This window comes from Coregonus lavaretus (genome assembly GCF_964263955.1).
Source record: "Coregonus lavaretus genome assembly, chromosome: 29".
Classification (NCBI taxonomy): domain Eukaryota; kingdom Metazoa; phylum Chordata; class Actinopteri; order Salmoniformes; family Salmonidae; genus Coregonus; species Coregonus lavaretus.
Genome location: NC_140016.1, coordinates 28508765 through 28526365, shown reverse-complemented (window position 1 = coordinate 28526365; position 17601 = coordinate 28508765). Strand labels below are relative to the sequence as shown.

The 17601-nt window shown below is 40.5% G+C and overlaps 1 protein-coding gene across 4 annotated transcripts in view; it reads left to right on the top strand.

The window, feature by feature from the left end:
* Window positions 1-997: 997 nt before the first annotated feature.
* Window positions 998-17601, top strand: part of rnf130 (ring finger protein 130) — a 77755-nt gene continuing 61151 nt past the window's right edge. The window contains exons 1-2 of one of the 4 annotated variants that reach the window (XM_084147211.1): window positions 998-1392; window positions 1935-2388. In XM_084147211.1, coding sequence (XP_084003337.1) covers window positions 2121-2388 — 268 coding nt within the window. In that variant the 5' untranslated portion in view covers window positions 998-1392; window positions 1935-2120. The remainder of the gene's footprint in view (window positions 1393-1934; window positions 2389-17601) is intronic. The other 3 variants (XM_084147212.1, XM_084147209.1, XM_084147210.1) reach the window with 3 other exon arrangements.

The following is a 17601-nucleotide window of genomic DNA, read 5'->3' as shown; positions in this document are numbered from 1 at the left end:
TTGGTACCTTTGGATATTTTGTCTCAAATTCCACCCTACTGTATATAAGAACCAACCCCACAGACAATTAGTAGAGTAAGTTCAAATATAATTGTATTTAACATTGGTGACAGACAATGGACTCCTGTAAGCAGAGTTTATTTCAGTAGAGTACAATACAGTTCAGTTCAGTAGAGTAGAGTACATTAGAATAAAGGAGGGTACAGTACATTATACTGTACTCTACTTTACTTTAATGAACTATACTTTAGGATATTACATCCAAATTACAACACAGTACATGGGATCATAACACACATCATCAATACAGGCACCTATCATGACATTATAATTAATACACAAATATCATGATATTATCATGAGGTGCCAGATTACATTTAAACCAAGTATTTTTCTGCATATCTAAGCACACATCTTGAGCTATCTGTATCCTCCTGACTGGTGGTTCTTTTTTTATTAACAAAACAAAATATTCTTATTTGCATTTCTGCTCAAATCTGGGTAAAAAGATTGAAAGGAAGGTGAGTCTTATTCAGTACATTTAGTAATTGCTTACTTTTCTCAAGTCTAGCAACCTTGCCAGCAGGCATGCCAGCTAAGATGGTTAGACAAGCTACTTCAACGTGATTGATAGCCTGAAATGGCTTGGAAGCTAGTTATGAGGTTGGGAGATTGGGAACCTATCTAGCTGGCTAGTTAAAGCCAACTTCATAAAATGGTTAAGTGGCTAGTATTACAGAGAAGAAAAAAAACATTGTCGTTGTATTTATTCATCAAGAAGGACTCAATAGCCTATAGCTTGATCAAAACTCTTTGCCTGGTCCAGTCAATGTACCCCCTCCACAAAATACAGCTCAGAGATATTTTAATAAATAATTATGAAAAACGTGGGGTTAAAAATTAAGTTCAGTAATTAACTTAATATCTGCAAATTGTAGAAACAGGACAAATCTGAGAGGGCACGTGCCCCCTATGGGCAAGATGCTCTGCCCGGCTGGAATCAAAAATGGTTCTCCTATGCAGACAGCCTAAGAACCCTTTTTTTTCTATGAGTGTATATATTCTTACAATTGGATATGAGGGACACTGTGTAACCAAAACGCTATATCAGTAGGCTTAAGCTATAAATTATTAAATAACAGTATAATTAATGTCGACAGGTGATATAAGGCTGATTTAAGGGTTCAGACGGGCGAAAAGTTGTACATCGTCGTGATGGTACACGCGCCGCTCTCGCCCCCTTCTATGTGCACGAGCTTTGTGTTTGCTCAGGTCGCGCTTGCGCTGTGTAACCAGAAGAGCCAGAAGGAAAAAGACAAGAGAGTGGATTCGTATTAAAGCAAGACAAGAGGTTTTGTATCAATATCGTTTTGTTTCGACGAAATGGAGAAGGTAGGTTGCGAATCAATGCAAAATGCGTAAATTAATGGCTCCGGGAAAGAGTAGCTCGTTATCATTGGCACGCTATTGTGAACACAAAGCAGAAATGACAGCTGTTCACTTGTGGCAATAATGCACAACTGTAAAAAAACACAAAAAATTACCTCTTTAAAAAGACATTGCCACTATTGAAAATAAGGATACGGTCTATAAGCTATTCTTAAATTATTCCGTGTATCTGATGTTAATGCCTAGGCTTTGTATTTGTGCTATATTCGGGATAGCCTACTAAATAATCGAACGATATAAATGCGCATTGTAGTTGACATTAATATAGGGCTTATAATATTCAAATAATGGGCTCTCCTTAGGCTGTCATGTGATAAAAGGTTACATGGCTTGTGTTGTAATATTAAGCAATTTACAGCAAATAGGCTAACCATAACATCTTACGGATATAGCCTACACCTCTCCAAAGCCATTTGATTTGATTCAATTATTATTTCAGCTTGTCATTCTACAGTTCTAATGTGTGGGTTTTTGTCGTTCCAAAGGCAGTGTAGGCGATATGTATTGGAATAAGAAAACGATGTGAACAGCACAGCATGTTTTTATGACGGGACGCCGCAGGGAAGAAGCCGAGCCCCCGTCAGTTTTTTGGGGGGAAATCGTTGGAGTGATTCAATTCCCTGAGTAACAGCTTGGATGTAAACGGGACATTACAGTAAGACATTCCAAAGATGCCCAAGAGGTGGACCGCAGCAACGCCATGCAGCTATCTCCCCGTCGTCTTGTTGGTGCTCGTTCTGCCCAGGTGTATACTGTCGATCCGTGCCGACAAAATCATCAGCAAGGAAGACCATGTTAGTGCTACGGTCAATGCCACCGTTCTTGACTCCAAAGGCAATCCAAAGCAAATTCTAACCAAGGACGATGGCACGTACGGCCAGAATTCACCGAAAGTGGACGCGAAAGGAATCGTGATTGCACCTGCACCGAATCATGGAGGTAGGTTATATATCATTTATCAGCAGTGATGTATAATTGCATGCAGGGTAAAATACATGGTGTTAATGCATGCATGATATTTAAGTAGCCTACTCCATTAATGCAATTGTTTGAGTGATATTGAAGAATTGCTTTGTAGGCTACTTAAGACGTCAATAATACTACTACTGACACGCACACTTTGCTTTCTAAATGGCAAGTGAAACCTGTTGCCATAATATTTTCTAGTTCCAGACATTGCTTCTGCGTCATCATCAACATCAAGAGGGGCACATACTGTGTGTGTGTGTGTGTGTGTGTGTGTGTGTGTGTGTGTGTGTGTGTGTGTGTGTGTGTATACAGAAAAATGGCTCTGACTCTGGGGGAGTAGACAAAGGGCCCCATTGCCAAAATTTATTTGCAAATTATGGTGGAAAATAAGTATTTGGTCACCTACAAACAAGCAAGATTTCTGGCTCTCACAGACCTGTAACTTCTTCTTTAAGAGGCTCCTCTGTCTTCCACTCATTACCTGTATTAATGGCACCTGTTTGAACTTGTTATCAGTATAAAAGACACCTGTCCACAACCTCAAACAGTCCTGGCCTAGCCAGTCTCCAGATCTCAACCCCATAGAAAATCTTTGGAGGGAGTTGAAAGTCCGTGTTGCCCAGCGACAGCCCCAAAACATCACTGCTCTAGAGGAGATCTGCATGGAGGAATGTGCCAAAATACCAGCAACGGTGTGTGAAAACCTTGTGAAGACTTACAGAAAACGTTTGACCTGTGTCATTGCCAACAAAGGGTATATAACAAAGTATTGAGAAACTTTTGTTATTGACCAAATACTTATTTTCCACCATAATTTGCAAATAAATTCATTAAAAATCCTACAATGTGATTTTCTGGATTTTTTTTCCTCATTTTGTCTGTCATAGTTGACGTGTACCTATGATGAAAATTACAGGCCTCTCTCATCTTTTTAAGTGGGAGAACTTGCACAATTGGTGGCTGACTAAATAATTTTTTTCCCCACTGTATTTGAGATCAATGCTCTTGCATTGTATTTTCTATACGCGTATTATAACATCTAAGGTGACACTTGTCGGAAATAATTGGGGTTCTTCATGCAATTTCATCTATAAAAACATAATAACTATTTGCCAGGCTCTGCTGGTGACACACACCGCACACAGTGAACAAGACAAATGCAGTGTCTCTCCAAATGACACACAGTAACAAACTACTGGGACGTTAATTATCCATTTTGACGTGCCTTCTACCAAACTGCTGCTGGATTAATAAATACACAATTGTTTAGGCAATATTTTCCTGTTATTCCAAGATGCTATATTGTCAATGTCTCTTTCTTCAGTAGTCGCATTTCCCCTTTCGGCCTTTGTCTTTATCTGTTATGGGGCCACAGATTGGAAATAGCTAATGTTTCTGCAAAGCTAAACACATTTCTGGTCACTTCTCAGAATATCAAAGGAAATCCCTGACATACTTTCTGGACATTGTCATTTACATGCTATTTTGTTCAAAATCTAGCACTATTTCCCTTTTGAGATTTGCAAACAGTGGGAACTTTTCAAATCATGAAAAAAGGATGCTCTTCTAATTCTACCCTTTTAGTATATATTTTTATATATCCCCCCCCCCCCCCCCCCCATCGCCGCAACTCCCCAACGGGCTCGGGAGGCGAAGGTTGAGTCATGCGTCCTCCAAAACATGACCCGCCAAACCGCGCTTCTTAACACCCGCCCGCTTAACCCGGAAGCCAGCAGCACCAATGTGTCGGAGGAAACACCGTTCAACTTACGACCGAGATCAGCCTGCCGGCGCCTGGCCCGCCACAAGGAGTCGCTAGAGCATAATGAGCCAAGTAAAGCCCCCCGGCCAAACCCTCCCCTAACCCGGACGATGCTGGGCCAAACCCTCCCCTAACCCGGACGACGCTGGGCCAAACCCTCCCCTAACCCGGACGACGCTGGGCCAATTGTGCGCAGCCCTATGGGACTCCCGATCACAGCCGGTTGTGATACAGCCCGGGATCTAACCCTGGTCTGTAGTGACACCTCTAGCACTGCGATGCAGTGCCTTAGACTGCTGCGCCATTCGGGAGGCCCTACCCGTTATATTTCATTGGACTTCGGGCACTCCTTGCTGTGCAAACTCATATTTACCCCATTTCCCTAAGCCCCTTGTTTGAGTGCCTTTGGGCTAATCTGGCTGTGGTAAACAGACTGGATGGGCTGAATACAGTATGCGACAGTAGGTGTCCTGTGTCTTTCCCCTCAGCTTTCGATAAACACTAAACAGCAGTGTCCCCTAAACACCCTTCCCCAGGGATGTAATCGTTCTGAGGAGGCCCTGACTGACTTGTGAGGGCTCGGCTTGATGGGAAATCTGAAGAACACTCAGAAGGGGGGTTGGGGGCCATTTGGCATGCTTGGTATTTACAACCACAACATCATATTCCACCCACCCCTTACTTACATCTTGTGTGCACTGTGCATTCACCGCAGGCTGTGTGTTGTGTGTTTTGAATGTGTCCATGATTTTGTGTGTGTGACTATTACTGAGCATAATTTCACCCTTTTAGCTATGAACATTGTGTACTAGTACACTCTTTTGGTCCACTACTCCCATACTTCAACAAACATTCAAAAAACCATTAACCAGGTCTCTAAGCTACTGTAGTAGAACATTACATAATTGAGAACTTAAAAACATGTTTTGGCTGAATCATCATGGCCCTTAGATTGTGTTGCATGTGTATTGCAGTGATAGGCCAATGGGGATGGAGGGCCATCTTCCCGGCATTGGAGGCGTGAACCCTGGTCCCTCTGCTCTGGTCGCTAGCTTTGTTCAGGATTCAGGATGCACAAAAAAGGCCAAAAGAGCATGAAATTGAGAGAAAGTGAAAATGGGGTCAAACATCTTCACTTATCCAGTCCCTCCAGGATTCCAGGATTCTGCGATGGCACATTTGGCAAAATCCACAATTCCCCACATATTATGCAAGGGCTTGCAAATTTCAACATTCACTGTACTATTTCCGCATAAAGCTGTGAAATCATCGCAATATTATAGCATAAAACTGACCAATCACTGCAGTACAAACCAATCACCATACAATTGACAAATTGGACAAAGTCATTGCATATTGCCATGCAAAATGTCAGAATTGCGGCAGCAAAATGAAGCATTTTTGTCCTCAAATATATAAAAAAAAATCCTGCGAAATCGTTGAGGGACTGCCTATCCTCTACATCTGTCAAAGGAAGAGAGAGGATACAAGCTTACAGTCAGTTTCAATTTTCCTACCTTTCTTTGTTCTTGGCATAAGGACTCTTTGTTCTAAACAGTTCTTTGTCTTGCTCGTTCACAAATAACAAAATGATACCCTTTTTAAAGGTTTTACTTGATATAGAATATGATAGGTGTACAGTTGCTATGGAAACTGAAGTGGCCAGAAAAGTAGCACTAATGTTGCCAACCCTGTTGTGAGCAGAAGGTGCCTTTTGAATCGTCTAAGTGTATCATCAAACTACAGTATGGGCAGCTTAAAATAGTTACAAACCCCCTGTTCTTGTTGTGTCCAAAAGTTTGATCGAGAACTTCATTGGTTGAAATCTGATTTGACGTACAGTGCCTTCAAAGTATTCACACCCCTTGACTTTCACAACATTCTGTTGTGTTACAGCCTGAGTTTAAAATATATTAAATTTAGATTTTGTGTAACTGGCCTACCTACACACAATACCCCATAATGTCAAATTGTAATGTTGTTTTTAGAATTTTTTACAAATTAATAAAAAATGAAAAGCTGAAATGTCCTAAGTCAATAAGTATTCAACCCCTTTGTTATGGCAAGCCTAAATAAGTTCAGGAGTAAAAGTTTGCTTAACAAGTCATGTAATAAGTTGCATGGACTCTGTGTGCAATAATCGTGTTTAACATTAACTTCTGAATGACTACCTCATCTCTGTACCCCACAAATACAATTATCTGTAAGGTCACTCAGTCGATCAGTGAATTTCAAACACAGATTCCACCACGATGACCAGGGAGGTTTTCCAATGCTTCGTAAAGAAGGGCACCTATTGGTAGATGGGTAAACAAACTGACATTGAATATCCCTTTGAGCATGGTGAAGTTATTAATTACACTTTGGATGGTGTATCAATACACCCAGTCACTACAAATATACAGGCATCCTTCCTAACTCAGTTGCCAGAGAGGAAGGAAACCGCTCAGGGATTTCACCATGAGGCCAATGGTGACTTTAAAACAGTTACAGAGATTAATGGCTGTGATAGGAGAAAACTGAGGATGGATCAACAACATTGTAGTTACTCCACAATACTAACCTAAATGGCAGAGTGAAAAAAAGGAAGCCTGTACAGAATAAAACTATTCCAAAGCATGCATCCTGTTTGCAATAAGGTACTAAAGTAAAACTGCAAAAATGGCCTGAATACAAAGTGTTATGCTTGGGGCAAATCCATCACTGAGTACAACTTTTCATATTTTCAAGCATGGTGGTGGCTGCATCAAATTATGGGTATGCTTGTCATCGGTAAGGACCAGTGGTGGAAAAAGTACCCAATTGTCATACTTGAGTAAAAGTATAGATACCTTTTAATAGAAAGTTACTCAAGTAAAAGTCAGCCACTAAACTAGTACTTGAGTAAAAGTCTAAAAGTATTTGGGTTTTAAATATACTTAAGTATCAAAAGTAAATGTCATTGCTAAAATATACTTAAGTATCAAAAGTAAAAGGTATGAATCGTAAAAAAATCCTTATATTAATCAAATCACATTTGATTTGTCACATGCGTCGAATACAACAGGTGCAGACCTTACCGTGAAATGCTTACTTACAAGCCCTTAACCAACAATGCAGTTTTAAGAAAAATAGAGTTAAGAAAATATTTACTAAATAAACACAATAAAATATCAATAATGAGGCTATATACAGGGGTACCTGTACTGAGTCAATGTGCAGGTGTACAGGTTAGTCGAGGTAATTGAGGTAATATGTACATGTAGGTAGGGGTAAAAGGGCTAAGCAGACGGCACAATTTTCTTGTTTTTAAAATGTATGGATGGCCAGGGGCACACGCCAACACTCAGACATTACTTACAAAAGATGCATTTGTGTTTATTGAGTGCGCCAGGCCAGAGGCAGTAGGGATGGCCATGTGTTCTCTTGAAAAGTGCGTGAATTATGGTTGTCAGGGAAAATGTATGGAGTAAAAAGTACATTATTTTCTTTACATTTACATTTACATTTTAGTCATTTAGCAGACGCTCTTATCCAGAGCGACTTACAGGAGCAATTAGGGTTAAGTGCCTTGCTTAAGGGCACATCGACAGATTTTTCACCTAGTCGGTTCGGGGATTAGAACCAGCGAGCTTTCGGTTACTGGCACAACGCTCTTACCCACTAAGCTAATGTAGTGAAGTAAAAGTTTTCAAAAAAAAAAAAAAAAAAAAAGAAGTACAGATACCCCCAAAAACTACTTAAGTAGTACTTTAAAGTATTTTTACTTAAGTACTTTACACCACTGGCATGGACTAGGGAGTTTTTTTAGGATAGAAATAAACGGAATAGAGCTAAGCACAGGCAAAATTCTAGAGGAAACTTGGTTCAGTCTGCTTTCCAACAGACACTGGGAGACATTCACCTTTCAGCTGGACAATAACCTAAAACACAAGGCCAAATATACACTGGAGTTGCTTACCAAGACGACATTGAATGTTCCTGAGTGGCCTTGTTACAGTTTTGACTTAAATTGGCTTGATAATCTATGGCAAGACTTGAAAATGGCTGTCTAGCAATGACCAACAACCAACTTGACAGAGCTTGAAGAATTTAAAAAAGAAAAATGTGCAAATATTGTACAATCCAGAATATATTTGCAAAAAAATCTAAAAACATGTTTTCACTTTTTCATTATGGGGCATTATGTGTAGATGGGTGGTAAAATAATACATATTTAATCAATTTTGAATTCAGGCTGTAACACAACAAAATGTGGAATAAGTCAAGGTGTATGAATACTTTCTCAAGGCACTCTAGATTAGCCTTGTGTCCAAGTCTTGTTTTTGGTGTCACTCAGGTTGACCACCAATAACCTAGTTTCCATTGTCTGCTGCTGGCGCCGTGGTGGCAGTTCGACCTTGGGGAGTGGCGTGACCTGTGCCACAACCCTTCCAGCGAACCGCCAACCCCAAACTCGGTCAGGCATAGTGGAACATCAACAGCACGTTTATAGCCCAATGACCAAGGGAAGGGTGAATAAATATACTTGGGATAATGTTACTAGTAACAAAAGGATGAGTTTGGATGACTTGGGTCATAGTTACTTAGGAGATCTCTGTTGTTTGGTATTACATCAACACTAAGGTCCATTTTCCGTACTAAACGGGAATTGCTATTACTGTCATGGTAAGGTTCTTCTGTTGAAGGGGTTACTTAACTGGAATAGAACTGGTTTTCCCACTGCCTACACTCTGCAGGTGCCGTACAGGATTCCATTACTCTGCTGAAGGTCAGTCAAGGCCATCGCATCTGTATATTGGCGAGCAGGAACACTTCCCTGTGCTGGTCTTTCTTCAGTTCAATAGGTCTGACAGAAATCAATCTCTTAGCACCACACATGAACCTGACTGGATGGAATTATCACCAGCACTCGATTTCAAGGACGTCACATGCCTGTTGACTGTAAAAGACCATGCTTCGGCCTTGGCAGTCACCTGAATTCCACTTGACACTTTTGTGTTCGTATAACTGAGGGAATGAGAAACATTTGATTTGATTTCAATACAGCCTTTTCCTCAGAGGTGTAGGTATGAGACTAAGCAGCCACAAGCCTCTTTGTCCACTGTCTCTTTTATCAATCCAACAATTCATCCACCTGATTTTGCAGAGTCACTGGAGCTAGGTGTGTGGCAGGTCAGAGATCAGTCCTTTGCTTCCAATTTTTTTTTTTTTCATGCTGAAGGTATCAGAGCACCTATAAAGTACAACTACTCTCTACGCAGAGGGCCTTGACCTTTTTCTTTGCCTGTACCCTTTGAACCTTGACCCTTAGTTGTGCCTAGGACATTTCATTCAAACTACTTCGCTCTGCTGATTTTGAACTCTGTCTGTGGTCTGTTAGTGTGACATTTCTGAAGGTGAGGTGTCAAACTGATCGTATTCATTTAATTCAGTTATCTTTTATATTAAAGGAAAGTTTGATATCTTGTAACATCCTCACATAACCTTTTCAATAACCCCTGCATTAAATATGTTATACAGAGTGTGAGTACTGATTTGTTATACAGAGTGTGAGTACTGGTAGTACTTCAGGAGAGAAGTTTACATTTCTGAGAGCCATTCTAAACATAGTCCACAGCCTTCTCCAGATTCAGGGCTTCTTGGAACATAAATCTGTTGATTTAGCGCTTCCTGTTTTGAGTCGTGTAGCATTAGAATTTCCTCCTCAGGCCACTCTGCCTTTCCATCTCTATCTCTCTGCGTCTCTGGCTGTCCAACCGTAGGACTGAGGCGGTCTCCAAGGGCATAGGACATATGGTGGCGAGCTCAAACGATCGGAGCCCAAGCTGCTCTGCCTTCGGTCGAGCCATAAAGATGAGCAGTCGCTCGGATTAATGTTCTTCTTTCCCCTCCTCGCCTCGGCTCCATTCACTTTGCCCAGTCTCTCCTCACCAGTCAGTGCCTGCACCTAAGTCCTGAGAAATCATGGTTTTGGAATGAGAAATCATTCCAAAACCAAGACAACCTATCAAAACATTGAGCATCCCAGTACCACCCAATCAGAAGTCAGACCCAGAGCAGCCAGAGCAACCAGCCTTGTCAGATGGATGGAAGCCTGTCGTATAAAATACTTGGCCATTAAGACCTTCTGTCAATGGAAACCCTGTTGTGCCGTTGCCGAGCCCGGTGATTTGGGACGCTCGAGTGAGCCCACATGGCGTTAAATGACCCTGGCATGGCGTAGCTCGGTGGGGATGTAGGCTAATTAGCCTCACCCCAGGTCATGGATGACCAACACTCCCTCGCTACTGGGAAGAAATGTCGGCTTGCATAGCCACGGGAAGTAGGGATGCTGAGGGTGCTACAGCACCCCATGGAAAATCAGAATAAAAAGTAGTGCACTGGGCCTTTGCTGTTATTAGCGGACCGATTATAGACGTCTGTAGCGGAGGCAAAAAAAAAAAATTCAGCATCTCCGTTTTGGGTAAAAAAAGTTGTTGGATAATTAAGAACAGTATCTTGCAGGATTTAATAGTTGGGATTGTAAGAGTTTTGCCCTGTCCCTTTCTCTGTGATTGTCATTCTAATGGAATCCAGAAGGAACAAAACCCTGCCCACAAACATTTACATCAAAAAGTTCTGGGCAAAGACACAAAACATCCACATCAAATTAATTATTTTTATTGATCAAATAACATGGAAAACAACCACTTGTTGTGCAGTATTAATTTACCATCCTTACAAACCACTTAATGTAAATGTACATGACTGTATTGTACATAGGCTGGTCATCAAGGTTTGTACCTGTAGACTTTCCATCACCATGAAGAGAAACAATGCACAATACAGTAATTGAGTACATTGAGACATTGTGGTTTTGATGGTGTGATGATGTGGCTCAGTTGGTAGAGCATGACGCTTGCTATGCTAGGGTTGTGGGTTTGATTCCCACGGGGGACCAATATGAAAATGTATGCACTCCCTACTGTAAGTTGCTCTGGATAAGTGTGTCCACTAAAATGTAAAAGGAATGAACAGAACGTTTCAGTTCCCACATAGAAATAAGTTGCATTTGCAAAGTATTTCAAGAAACTGTACAAGCCAGTATTTTTATATTTTACAAGTATTATCAGATGAACTGTTTTGTACAACATACTCAAGTTACAAATGCTGGTAAACACTCAAATAGATTTAGTTTAAATTTTTTCACAAAGTAGTGCATGATTTTTGCAAAAAGGACCTTGCTTTTTCATTGTAAGATCATTTACTTGTGTGGCTCCCAGCCAAATAGCGTTGCACTTCTGTTGTCATCGGATGAAAATGATGCTATTTTCTGCCGAATGTGTTGCTCTAATGTATTTTCTGGGAAGGAAAACTATAGTTGCACATCCCTGATCACTCTATTGAAGCAAAAAAACACTGCTCAACTGTTCTGGCTTCATAATGTAAAATAATGTGAATGGGGAAATAAAGAACGCAATCTGCTTCATCTGACTGCAGTTATTTACTTAAAAAATAGCTACAAATATTAAAATGGATTGAAAAACTTCAAAGAATTAGTTTCAAAGATATTGACGATTTTGAAAAACCATTCCATGTCTGTTTCCAAATACCCCCGGTATACTGTATGCTATCCAAGCCTAATTTGTATCTGTTTTTTAAAATCCGATTTCACTGCTTGCATGAGTTACTTGATGTGGAATAGAGTTCCATTTAGTCATGGCTCTATGTAGTACTGTGCGCCTCCCATAGTCTGTTTTGGACTTGGGGATTGTGAAGAGACCTCTGGTGGCATGTCTTGTGGGGTATGCATGGGTGTCCGAGCTGTGTGCTAGTAGTTTAAACAGACAGCTTGGTGCATTCAGCATGTCAATACCTCTCACAAATACAAGAAGTGATGAAGTCAATCTCTCCTCTACTTTGAGCCTGGAGAGATTGACATGTTAGCTCTCCGTGTACATGTAAGGGCCAGCCGTGCTGACCTGTTCTGGGCCAATTGTAGTTTTCCTAAGTCCTTCTTTGTGGCACCTGACCACACGACTGCAAGGGATGTAAAGCCATAACACATACGTTTTTCCAGCAGCAGATTATGGTCAATAATGTCAAAAGCTGCACTGAAGTCTAACAAAACATCAATTTCTTTCAGCCAATCATCAGTCATTTGTGTAAATGCCATACATGTTGAATGCCCTTCCCTATAAGCGTGCTGAAAATCTGTTGCTAATTTGTTTACTGTGAAATAGCATTGTATCTGGTCTAACACTCATTTTTTACAAAAGTTTACGAAGGGTTGGTAACAGGCTGATTGGTCAGCTGTTTGAACTAGTAAAGAGTGCTTTGCTATTCTTGGGTAGCGGAATTACTTTTTCTTCCCTCTAGGCTTGCGGGCACACACTTTCCTGTAGGTTTAGATTGAAGAGATGGTAAATAGGAATGGCAATATCGTTCACTATCGTCCTCAGTAACTGTGCAGTCAGACTTATTTACCATTCCTTTTGCCTCATCCCTCTCAACCATACAATGTTTCAATTCCTTATCAATCCATGGGGATTTAACAGTTTTTACAGTGATTTTCTTAAATGGGTGCATGCTTATTACTAACTGGAATAAGCAATTTCATAAATGTGTCAAGTGCAGTGTCTGGTTGCTCCTCATTACACACCACAGAACAGCAAATATTATTTACATCTTCAACATAGGAATCACCACAAAACTTCTTATATGACCTCTTATACACTATATTAGGCCCAGTCTTTGGAACTTTGGTTTTCCTATATATTGCTACTATATTATGATCACTACATCCAATGGATTTGGATACTGCTTTAGAGCAGATTTCTGCCTCATTAATAATGATGTCATCAATACATGTGGATGATTTCATTCCTGTGCTGTTTGTAAATACCCTGGTAAGTTGACTGATAACCTGAACCAGGCTGTAGGCACTGGTTACAGTTTTAAGCTTTTTCTTGAGTGGGCAGCTTGATGAAAGCCAGTCAATATTTAGGTCACCCAGAAAACCTAAATATTTAGGTCACCCAGAAAATGTTGAGGAAGTTTGGCGTTTTGCAGAAGTATGTCTCAGTTTAATACCAATGCGTTTCACAACATCCCACGTTTGACATGCGCCATGTAAAGCCTTGTGCAACAGGAGATGTGTGCAAAGCGTTGTCGTTTCTCACCACAATACCAGGAGGTGGTTTCCTGTCTGGTGGGTCTTGTCGCAGATTCACACTTCCTGTTCTTGTTCTCCCCACTGTATAGTGCAACATTGCTCTGAGTCACCCCACACACTATATTATTAACACACTATCAGTGGCTAGCAAGTAACTGAACTTAACACCAAAGCATTGCAAGTATGCATCTGTCTTCTTCCAATGGAATATATCACCCAAGAAGGCTCTTCCGAAATACATATGGACAGTGTCAAATTGAAGTGCATCACGAAATCCTCAGGATCCACACTCATTTTCTGACATTCTTCTTCTTTTCTGTACAAGGCCTGTGGATGACAAGTTCTGTCCTTGGGGGCAAAAAACAGGGTTCTGAATTGCACCGTAACTCTCAGATATTAGTAGGAGTGAAAATTAACTTCAGCATCGTCTTTGTAGTGACATGTACCTTCAGAAAGTATTCATACCACTTGACTTATTCCACATTTAGTTGTGTTACAGCCTGAATTCAATTTTTTTTATATATATTTTTTCTCACTCATCCACACACAATACCTCATAATTGCATAGGGAAAATATGTTTTTAGAAATGTTTGCACATTTATTGCAAATGAAATACAGAAATCTCATTTACGTAAGTATTCACACCCTGAGTCAATACACGTTAGAATCACCTTTGGCAGCGATTACAGCTGTGAGTCTTTCTGGGTAAGTCTCTAAGAGCTTTGCATACCTTTCTTGTACAATATTTGCACATTATTTGTGCACAGAATTCTTCAAGCTCTGTCAAGTTGGTTGTTGATCATTGTTAGACAGCCATTTTCAAGTCTTGCCATAGATTTTCAGACCATTTATAAGACAAAACTGTAAGCTATTCCAGTGTATATTTGGCCTTGTGTTTTAGGTAATTGCTCTGCTGAAAGGTTCATGTCTCCCAGTGTCTGTTGGAAAGCAGACTGAACCAGGTTTTCCTCTAGGATTTTGCCTGTTCTTAGCTCTATTCCGTTTATTTTTATCCAAAAAAACTCCCTAGTCTATGCCGATGACAAGCATACCCATAACATGATGCAGCCACCACCATGCTTGAAAATATGAAGAGTGGTACTCAGTGATGTGTTGTGTTGGATTTGGCCCAAACATAACGCGTTGTATTCAGGACATTAAGTTCATTTGTATGCCACATTTTTTGCATTATTACTTTATTGCCTTATTGCAAAAAGGTTAGTATTGTGGAGTAACTACAATGTTGTTGATCCTTCCTCAGTTTTCTCCTATCACAGCCATTAAACTCTTTAACTGTTTTAAAGTCACCATTGGCCTCATGGTGAAATCCCCCTGAGCGGTTTCCTTCCTCTCCAGCAACAGAGTTAGGAAGGATCTCTGTATCTTTGTAGTGACTGGGTGTATTGATACACCATCCAAAGTGTCATTAACTTCACCATGCTCAAAGGGATATTCAATATCTTCTTTTTGCAAATCTTTTCCGAGATATGAGATAATTAACTTGCTATCTGTAATATCGTAAAGCTTTGGAATTGTGACATTACGTACTTGAGGAAAATAGGCACGTTTCTCGACATATACACTGAATTTGAGAATGAATTGTGTTGTGATTAGCTTAGCAACTGCGTGACGCAGCATGGGTGGGGCGTTATACGTTCCTTCATTCATCGGATTCCTATCTCCTTTCTATAATATTTCTGGCAACGGCACCATGCAATGGACCCTGGACTGAAGAGGCAGACAAATATGAAAAATGTGCTAGACCCTCCGTTAAATTACAAATTTCTCGAGGTAGGAATATCGCAAAAATATGATCAATGGCTCATTCGAGAGAAGACATCCTACCGAATTATGACATCGGCCAGTAGTGAAATCTGACATGTATGATTGACATTTTCGCGATCTAAAAGTCGTATTCCTGTTAACTTCCAGTGTATAGTGAAAGCAATTTTATCACAGTGCTACGTCATACTGGCCGGATTTCTGCCTGCTTGAACACCAATAACTCAGATGTACATGAAAACATGAAATCAATGGAGCATCACTCAGAGATGCACAAAAACAATATAACTTTCAAAATGGGTGAACCTTACCCTTAGCTCCACCCATCTCTTTAAGGATTCACATGTGAGGCCATGTGCTAAACAGAGTGAGTCGTGTCATAAACAACCAAAGATTTCAAGACTAAAAATTGTAAAAGTAATAGCCTACAATAAGGAAAAAATCCAGTTAAAAATACACTTTATCTAGTCCTTGGCATATATCCTAATCTGACTTTGGTGCAGGTCATGTTGTTCTTCACATTACCATCTCTGGTAAACACACACTGTATAAAATACAATCTAAGTTTATTTGTCACATGCACAGGATACAGAAGTTGTACACGGTACAGTGAAATGGTTACTTGCATATTTGCATAGTAGCAATATAAAAAAATTGAAAGTGTTCAGATAAAAGATATTGTGCCAGCGAGCATGTTTCTCATGTGTCAGTCAGTTTCTAAACCATACTGTACTGTCTTTGAGTTAGTCATATGCGTGGTCTAAATAACTCAACTGGCTAGTTTGCCTGTCTGTAAAGAGAAGGCAGGCTGTGCGTTGATCCTGCTGCTCTGATTGGATAGAGTGAAGCTGTATTTCTCCGTCCACTCGCTACATAATTTCCCCCGATCACTTTTCCTCAAATTTTTTCGGTCTGATCATGTAGCTTGCTGCTGCCTGCTACTATGATAAATCACATGGCGAGGATGTTTGCTATCAAGCTATCAATGTGCATAATATCTAACAAGTGGGGCAAGGGTAGGGAGAAAATATGAAATGCTAATGCCCATTCTGACTGAAATGCTAATGCCCATTCTGACTGCCCATTTCGGCTGCCCTCTGAGGAGACACACAGACAAACCCACCCCTCCGTGCGCTGCTCCTAATCTGCAGCTTTTTTGCAGTGAGAACGTGCAGGGAGATATTTTGCCAACATCTATTTAGGCATATTAAAACACTACCATTTTTTTCTGATCACGAGTATCATCCGATCCGACTATAAACTGTCAATTAACGGATACGATGACGAGTATGGCCATGTCGGCATACCCCTACCAGACACACTTGTCTAAATTGATGGGTCATGTGAAATAAATGCTATAACCACCCCCAGCCACATCTAGCTAAGTGGATGGGTCATTATTGTCTAGACATGTTCATGAAATACAATAGATGGCCGTAATCACCCCCAGACACACCTGGCTAACGTGATGGGTCATGTAATCATCTGGTGAAGTGGAGTATTTTGTTTAGACATGTAGATGGTAAAACAATTAACCATAATCCCAACCCATACTACTAGCAACACAGACTGATTGTCATACCTAGCAACCATGCATGAAATGTTGTAGTATGAATCTGCAGGTAGCTAAAGCTAAGCATCTAGGTTCAATGTTAGCTAGCTAGCTAACATTAGGCTATAACTAGCAATGCATATTACTGCACAGATCATACACATAACGTTAGCTAGCGAGCCAGCAAGCTTGCAATGAAAACGACTTTCGGATAAAATTAGAAATGTAACTAGACTCTTCATGGATGAACGCTTCACGGCAGACTGGAACCCATTTGCTTTAACTCTGTTTTGTTTGTACAGCTTGTTTGGTCCACGTTGTGTCAAGTCACTCCAGTTTACACTGACCGTGTGCAAAAGTAGTCCAACACAACATTTTCCCCACTGGTCTTTGTCGATAGCACCTGCTAAATTCAGGGCAGCAATGTTATTGAGAGCAGTAGCAACCCTTTTGCAGTTCTCCATGGCTACTGTTATATCTTTCAAAAAAGCCGCGGTAGCAAGGATTATCTACACACACTGAGCAGCTATCGTTATAGACAGAAGCATGCTACATGGCAGACCAATCCGAACTCATCTCTCGGCATGTCCAGCCCATCCATTATCTCAGCCAATCATGGCTAGCGGAAAGGTTCCTGTCTTTTTCTGTGGCTAAACCAACTAGGCTTGTAATTTAACAATTGTACAGTATATGTATGTACAGATGGCATACAAGTTTGTTATTAAGGTACATGAAAGTTCACATGTTCCAGAAGGTATTCTGCCAAAAGAAAACGGATTTAGATAAAAAATAAAATATATACGTTCAAATGCCTCTCCTGTGAAGTAGTGACGTGCAACATACGCTAGCAACCTGAAACAGGTCAGAAATACTCTGCTTATCATGTGGTGTAGGTGTTCAATTCACATCTTCGACTATAGCCCATTTCCCAAATTTAGAATGTCGATGAC